At 62.5% G+C, this 7,435-nt stretch overlaps 1 protein-coding gene across 1 annotated transcript; it reads left to right on the forward strand.

The window, feature by feature from the left end:
* Nucleotides 1-1,964: 1,964 nt before the first annotated feature.
* Nucleotides 1,965-6,020, forward strand: HSPB8 (heat shock protein family B (small) member 8). Its single transcript, XM_050906611.1, has 3 exons — nt 1,965-2,778; nt 3,950-4,013; nt 5,255-6,020. The coding sequence occupies exons 1-3, from the start codon at nt 2,400-2,402 to the stop codon at nt 5,412-5,414; spliced, it is 603 nt and encodes a 200-aa protein (XP_050762568.1). The 5' UTR covers nt 1,965-2,399; the 3' UTR covers nt 5,415-6,020.
* The last annotated feature ends 1,415 nt before the right edge of the window (nt 6,021-7,435 follow it).

Raw genomic sequence — 7,435 nt, forward strand, 5'->3', positions numbered from 1 at the left:
GGGAGATTTGGAGTGACAACAGGAGCTAAATTGGGATGGCCCAGAGAGGGCGAGAGCCAGCGGGAGGGGATGTGTGACTAATCGGGATGAACAAGGCAACAGGGAGGATTCCTGGCCCGGGAGGGAGGATGGCCCGGAGCTACGTGGGGAAATGCGGGACTGGAGATGTTGGGAGGCTCCTGGAAACACAGCAGGATTGTGGGGCTGCCCGAAACCTCCTCAGGGCTTGTCCCCCTCTCCCCTTGGGCCGGTGTTTGCCCGAGCGGGTGCAGAGCTGGGTGCTGGGGTGATCCTGCTCCCTGGCCAAGGTGAGAAGTGCCCAGCTGAGCTCACGCTCGGTGTGTGGCGATGTCCCCCAGGACACCCTGCTGTCACCCTCGGGCAGCAGGAGCCCCCAGCCGGGCAGGGCCAGCCGGGCAGGACAAGGGGACGGAGGGGGATGCTCTGCCCCTCTGCTGGCAGCTGCCTCCCTGCACCCAGGGGTGCGCAACCGGCACCTGGGACCTCCCCAGGCATCTCCAGGCATCCCCCTCAGTCCTCAGGGAGACCCCTGCGACGCCTGGCTATCCCCACGCATGGGGGGAGCGAAGGAGCTGAGCACCGGGGAGCCGCCCTGCCCTGCGCCAAGGAGAGGCAGCTCCCTCCCCCAGCGATGCCGCGTCGGTGCAGCGTGATTAATGCCATTGGAGTGGCCAGCGGCTGAACTGCTGTGCGGCCTGCGCTGCATTAAAGTCTTCCTGCTGTAATTAGTTCCATCAAGTCTATTAGAAAAATTGCAGATGCTGGAGAGAAGGAGTATGAGGCAGAGCCAGGAGGGAGGATGCGGCATGAGGAAGTGGTCCTGTATCCAGCATGACCCTCATTGATGACGTTCCATCCTCTGGTGCATCCCATCGCCCACCCAAGCCGTGCCTGGACCACCTCCATGGGGAGCCCCTCATTGCCACCAGGTACTCCCCGCTTGCGCGGTCGGGGCCGTGTCGCCCGGGTGGATGCTCGCCGGCAGCTCACCCGCCACCGCCGCCGCGCCTCTTCCCACGGCGCGCTGCCTGCTCCCTGCCGCTGCCCTGTAATTAGCCCTGCCGCCGCGCGGCTGTGATTACCGCCTCGCCCTGCCCGCTCACGGTGATTGCGGCAGGGCCGGGGCACGCGGTGAGGCGAGGAGGAGGGCGAGGAGGAGGCAGGTGCTGAGCAGCGCCGCGAGGACCCTGCCTGCCTGCTGCCTGGGGTCCCTCTCCTTCCCGCGGTTAGGGGACATTTCTCCAGGCCCAACCAGTGAAGGCAGCCAAGGAAGCAGGGCCGGAGAGGGACATCCCTTGGAGCACGGCCTTCCTCCTGCATCCCGCAGTCCCGCTCACACCCGGGCTCTGTGGGCAGCCCCGGACAGCTGAGACACTGCATGCTCCTGGCCACAAAAGGGGTCCGTCCCCTGCCCCAGCATCCCCCAAACACCCACCCGTGGGGTCCCACCGCCCTCAGAGCACCACGCTGGGGGTGCCACCAGTGACCCATTTCCCGGTACAGTGGGCTGCTTGGTGGCGCAGGGACACGTGGCTTTACAGTGAGGGGAGCAGCTTGGCCCAGCCCCACTCAGGGGGTATTTTTAATGGGTGACACTGTGGTGAAAGCAGCCAGCCCTGAGCTTGGGGGCTATTTTGGGCACAGGGTGGCGAGAGGGGGCGGCGGGGGCCGGGGCAGCTGCCGAAGCACCGTGGCCCCGCAGCAGCCGGGATCCTCAGGCCGGCGGGAGAGGTCAGCTGCCACAGCCCAGATTCTCCACGGCTGTTTCATCCTCTCCAAAATACTCGGCTGACAGGGCAGGAATTGCAAAACACCCCCACCCCCCCCCCCGCTCCCAAATCTGTATAAATAGCGCTCACCCGGCGGCTGGAAGGTTAGAGAAGTTTCTCGGCTCCAAGCTCCGGCATTTATTGCAGCTCTCACCCGGGAGCGGCAGGGAAAGTCGCACATAAAGTGCTGGGGAGCGAGAGGGGAGAGATAAGCGTTTTAATCTCGGGATATTCTGTTGGGGTTGTTTTTTTTTTCCTCTCTCCCACTGAGAAGTTTTATTTTCCTCTCACCGGTCCCTGGGATCACAGCCAGACAGGAAGCGTTTTCTCGCGGCCAGAGAGCTCCCTCCGTCCTTCCTGCGCTCCTCCGGCTCCCAGTGATTCAGCTCTGAATTGATTTTCTCCGTCGTCCTTCACCGGGTGCCGGGGAAGGAGGGGACCGTCCCCGCGGCACCCTCCCGCAGCCGCGTGCCCGCGTCCCGCCTGGGGTGGATGCGTCTCCTCCGGGACGGGCTCCCCGGGCAAGTTCACAGCCAGGAGCGGCCGCGCAGAGGCTGAGGCTCCGTGGGAGAGCCCCGGGGACACGCTCAGACCCCTCCGAAGGAAGCCATGGCCGACAGCCAGATGCCCTTCTCCTGCCATTACCCCGGCAGGCGCAGCGTCCGCGACCCTTTCCGGGAGCCCGGCTTGACCTCGCGCCTGCTGGACGATGATTTCGGCATGTCGCCCTTCCCCGGGGACCTGACGGTGGACTGGCCCGACTGGGCTCGGCCCCGGCTCACCACCACCTGGCCGGGTCCCCTGCGCACCGGCATGGCCCGCGCCTCCACCATGGCCCCCGGCTACGGCACCTGCTTCGGGGGGTACCCCGAGAGCCGCAGCCCCGCGCCCTTTCCCCGCGAGCCCTGGAAGGTGTGCGTCAACGTGCACAGCTTCAAACCCGAGGAGCTGACGGTCAAAACCAAGGACGGCTACGTCGAGGTGTCAGGTGAGAGCGAAGGCACCGGGGAGGAGGAGGATGGGGCATGAAAAGCAGCCGGTCCTGCCCTGCCCGTGCCGGCTCAAGAAATTGCCATAAAATGCAAAAATCACCTTTATTTTAAGCCAGCGGTGGCAGCTCTGTGCGCGGGAGCAGGGCCAGGGCTGCGGCAAGGCTTTGGGGCAGCCCCACGGGCAGTTTGGGGGTGCCATGGGGGGGACCCGGCTCACAAGCCGTGGTGGTTTGCTGCAAAAATGAAAAGGGCAAGCCTCCTTTTGGGTAAATCTCCCCATTTTCTGCCCTGGCTGGCCGAGGAGGCACTGCTGCGGGCGGCGGCACCCTGCAGCGAGCTGCCAAGAGGGGCCCCAGCTTGGCTCTGTTAATTATAGCCGGGGTGAGGCCGGCGCGGAGGGAGATTCCCTTTAAAGGGGCCGAGAGAGAGGCAGCTCCGGTGCCGGGAAGTGGGGGGCAACCGCCCCGCAGCCCCCACCCCAACCCAGCCCCACGAGGCCCCAGCCTGGGGACGAGCTGGCCAGAAGCACATCCCTAAAAATTCAGTTAATGGTGGGGACAGTGGGTGCGGGGTGCACCACATCTGGGGTGCCCACGGGCACCCAGCCCTCAGCATCCCTTCAGCCCTGCACCGACATCCCGCATTGCCCCCGAGTGCCCCGGGCCGGGGTCCCCAGGGAGAGGCTGGGGGCTGCCATGCAGCATGGCCCTGGGTATTTTATTTGGGGCTCACGGCATCACAGGGGGAAAACCGCAGGTCAGGGGGGTCCTGGCAGCCGCCGGCATGGTTTTAACTTCAGAGATGCTCCAGGCACAGGGACCCCCAGCCTGACAGCACGGTGGAGGGGACCCCAGCCTGGGGAGCGGGATAAGGGGGGACGCTGCCACCTCCAAAAGTTTTATTACATCTTGGGGCTTCTTCTTAAGCCCCAGCTGTTGGCAGCCTGCAAGACCCCAGGCTCTCACTGCAAATATGGGTGTGCTGTGTCCGGCATCTCCTTCCCCACATAGGAGAGGCTCCCTGAGTCCTCCCCAGAGGGAAGGGTTTGCACTGGGGAAGGGAAACAACTCCTCGGAAAACTTTCCTGTTGGGTTTTGTTGTTTGTTTGTTGGGGAAAAAATAATCTCCCGGTGAGGTGGTGACGTGGGGTGTTGTCCTTCCCTGCAGGCAAACACGAGGAGCAGCAGGTGGAAGGAGGGATCGTCTCCAAGAACTTCACCAAGAAAATCCAGTAAGTACCAGCCGGCCCTGGGACATGCCCCCGCCGTAGGGCCTGGGGTGTGGGGGGGGCTGCCACGTCCCCTCGACCAGCACCCAAATGTCACTAGCCTGCTGTGGGACCCTGTCCCTGCGGCACAGGCAGGTCGCAGCAGCGCAGGAATGCCACTGACGGCAAAGGGCTGAGCTTTGCCAGTCCCTGCGCCCCGGCTCATGCATGCACCTGTTTTCACCCCAAAATCTGCCCTTTTGCAGCACGTGCTTGGCTGGTTCGGGCCACACAGTGATTTCCCGAGGGAGGTGAAAGAGGAGGAGGTCTTTTTTGGGTGCTTTGTCAGTCTTCTCCAGGCCTGGGGCTGTGTTTAGAGCCAGCTGGGGCGGAGGGAGCAGGAGGGTTGGAAGGAGCTGTGCTCATGGTGCCAGCACATCCCCCGGGGTTCAGCAGGGCATGACGGGCTGACACCATCATCGGCCCCAAAATACATCCCTGTGTGTGAATGTATATATATCTCTCTCTCTCTATCTGAATGATGTCAGTTAGATTGCTATCGCGTTGACTCACCGTGATGGCTCACTTTGGCAACAACAACGGCAAAGGGCAGGGAGGAAAGGCGAGTCCGAAGGCAAGCGAGCCCCGACCTCAGCGCTTGGCCCATGCGGGGGGCAGACCCCCGGCCGCAGGGCTCACGGGGTTAACAGGGAGAAGCAGCAAAGCCCAGAGCATGGGAAGGGTTTCCTTGGCTGGCAGCAGCTCAGCTTTGCTTTTCCACCCCAAAGGAGCCCTGTGCATCCCAAACTCCCGTGGGAAAGCTGGGCGAGCACCGCGCTCCCTCCTGCTCGGCGCTCGGCAGCCGCGGCGGCTCCTTTTACGGGCAAGGCTTGCGGCTGACGCAGGCTGCGGCACGGTGATGATTTACTCCTGCTTTGCAGAAGCCCGGGCGGCACAAGCGGCGGGTGACATCCCGTCAAACACATCTGCCGGGGAGATTAAACAGAGCGCCCACAGGGGCCGGACCAGCCAGGAGGCCGCTTTAAATACCCCCAGCACATTCCCAGGCGCTACAGTAATAACATAGGTTTTGCTGAGCCCTGCGCTGGGGCTGCTGGCTTGGCATCGGTGGTTCCCCACACACTGGGGGTCCTGCGTGGGCTTCCCAAGGGTCGATGTCCACCAGGGATGCGGCATGCTGCGAGCCAGCAGCCTCCCTGGCCCCCCAGCTCCTAAACCATCTCATCTTTCCTTCCCTCCTGCAGGCTGCCCTACGAGGTGGACCCCATCACGGTCTTCGCCTCCTTGTCGCCAGAGGGGCTGCTGATCATCGAGGCACCCCAGATCCCCCCCTACCAGCAGTACAGTGAGGGTGGCTGCGGCAGCGAGATCCCCGTCGAGAGCCAGGAGGCCACCTGCGCCTGACCGGCCACCCGTGTCCCTCCCGCGCCCCGGCATCCCTCCTCCCCTCTCCCCTCTCCCCCCGGATCCCCGCTCCCCGGTCCCCTGCAGCGCGGCATCCGGACAGCCTCCGGCAAGGGTGACGGGTGCCGCTTGCAGGGATGGCAGCACCCACCACCCCACGGGGCGACAAGCTGAGAGCCGGGGCACGCGTGCCGGGTGCCAGGCCACTGTCCCCGAGGGCTTGTAGCGGTCTGAGGTGCCGGTAGAGATTTTGTGCCCGCGGGGCCGAGCAGAACGGATGTCCTCGGTACAGTTATTTTTTGCTCTGAGTCGCTCGGATGGGATATTTATAACAATAGCAAAAAAGGGCCCTTTTTTCTCTAAAATTGACGTGGAATCCTGTAGCCCTGTGTCTTTTCCTCCTCTGTGGGTTGGGTTTTTTTTAAACTACTTCTCTGCAAAGGACACGCGTCCAGCAGCGGAGCTTGACGGCACGGCCTCTGTCCTGAGAAACGCAAACTGTCCCCGTGTTTTGAATGTTGGTTTGGGTTTTTTTTTTTCTTTTTTTCCAAAGAGTATTTGTGCTTTTACTTGTCAGACCTGAGGAATAAAACCCAGTCGACGTTCTTAGCCTCTGCTTGTCTCAGCTGAGCCCGGCGGGGCAGGCACAGGGCTGCGAGAGGGCGGCGGGAAGGAGGGAGGATCCCACCACGTGCCACCTCCTGGCCCGGCGCGGGGTCCTCCCCACAGGGGCAAGGAGAAGAGAAATGTGTGGGGATGTTTGCACTGATGGGCAGCGGAAGCATTTGCTCGAGCCTTTTCTGCAGCCTGTGGATGCTGAGTCCCAGCTAACACTGTGCCGGGGAGGCACCGAGCCCGGCGAGGACCATGGGCTCATCCTTTCCTTACCCTCTTGAGGGGTTGCAAATGTTTTTCCTGCTTGGGGATGCTACGTCAGCCTCCGAGCTGGGAAAGTTGGGTTTGCACCATCCCCACTTCCATCTCACCCTGCCAGCTCCCCACCGGCAGCTCTGCGGGGAAGCACTTCCCAGCTAATTCCCCAGCGGAGGTACTGGCAAATGGTTTCTGCTGGGCTCTGGACACAGCCTTAAAACCATTCCCGGGGGCGAAGCACCGGCTAAGATTTGTTAACACGCTGCAATGCCCAGGGTCGGCAAAGCAGAGGTGCCGATGGGCGGCAGGAGTTTGTCCATCAATTTGTGTGGCATCTGGACCGGGCACCCGGTTTTCCATGTCACCAGGACCTTGGAGTTAAAAATACAACCTCACATGCTCCGCTCCGGCTCATTCGGGAAGCGGTTACCAACAACAGCCCATCACGTGCTGTAAACCCCGGCCCCAGCACTCTGGGGCCACGATGGTACCTGCGCTCCAGGTCACAGAGGGGAACCTGGGGGCTCTCGCCCTGGTTTTATATATTATATTTAATTTTCAACAGTTGTTAGGGAGCCTGGAGCCCCAGGCAGTGCACAACACCCCCACGCCCATCAGCGGGAGCCAGCCCCGGGCTCAGCCATGACAGCTCTGCCAGGCGTGGCTGTGAGCACAGCAATTTTTATGAATAAGATATAATCCTCGAAATCTAATACCGACACCAGGATGGAAAGCAAAAAAGTCATGAGTCACAGCTCCAGTCCTCTGTCCTCGTGCCACTTGGAGCCGTTGTGCCCCATGGGTGACACCTCTCCAGCACAAACTGTCCCTCCTCTTCCTCACTCCTTCAAAGAATTATTTTTTTCAGAATTATTTTTGAAAAAACATCCCCAGCCACGCAGGCTCCCCAGGCCCCACCCCAATTTTGTCCCCAGCGCCCCATCCCCTCAATGCACTTTTCATGGCAAGGACCCCGGGGGAAGCACGTGTGTCCCTGGGGCGACCCTCAGGCTCCGGCACCCCGGAGCGAGCGGCTGGATGCGGCCCCACGGCAGCCCTGACCGCGCACCCCACGAGCGGCAGACGACGGCTCCCCCCGAGCAGGGCTGCAGGCGCAGGGGACCAGCTGCGACTCTGCAGGGGGCTGC

Source organism: Gymnogyps californianus, chromosome 16, assembly GCF_018139145.2.
Source record: "Gymnogyps californianus isolate 813 chromosome 16, ASM1813914v2, whole genome shotgun sequence".
NCBI lineage: Eukaryota > Metazoa > Chordata > Aves > Accipitriformes > Cathartidae > Gymnogyps > Gymnogyps californianus.

Excerpts from the sequence above, each read along its gene's own strand:
- HSPB8 (XM_050906611.1), top strand. The coding sequence starts at position 2,400 with ATGGCCGACAGCCAGATGCCCTTCTCCTGCCATTACCCCGGCAGGCGC. Across the intron at positions 2,779-3,949 it reads CGGCTACGTCGAGGTGTCAG|GCAAACACGAGGAGCAGCAG; the intron begins GTGAGAGCGAAG and ends CCTTCCCTGCAG. Across the intron at positions 4,014-5,254 it reads AACTTCACCAAGAAAATCCA|GCTGCCCTACGAGGTGGACC; the intron begins GTAAGTACCAGC and ends TCCCTCCTGCAG.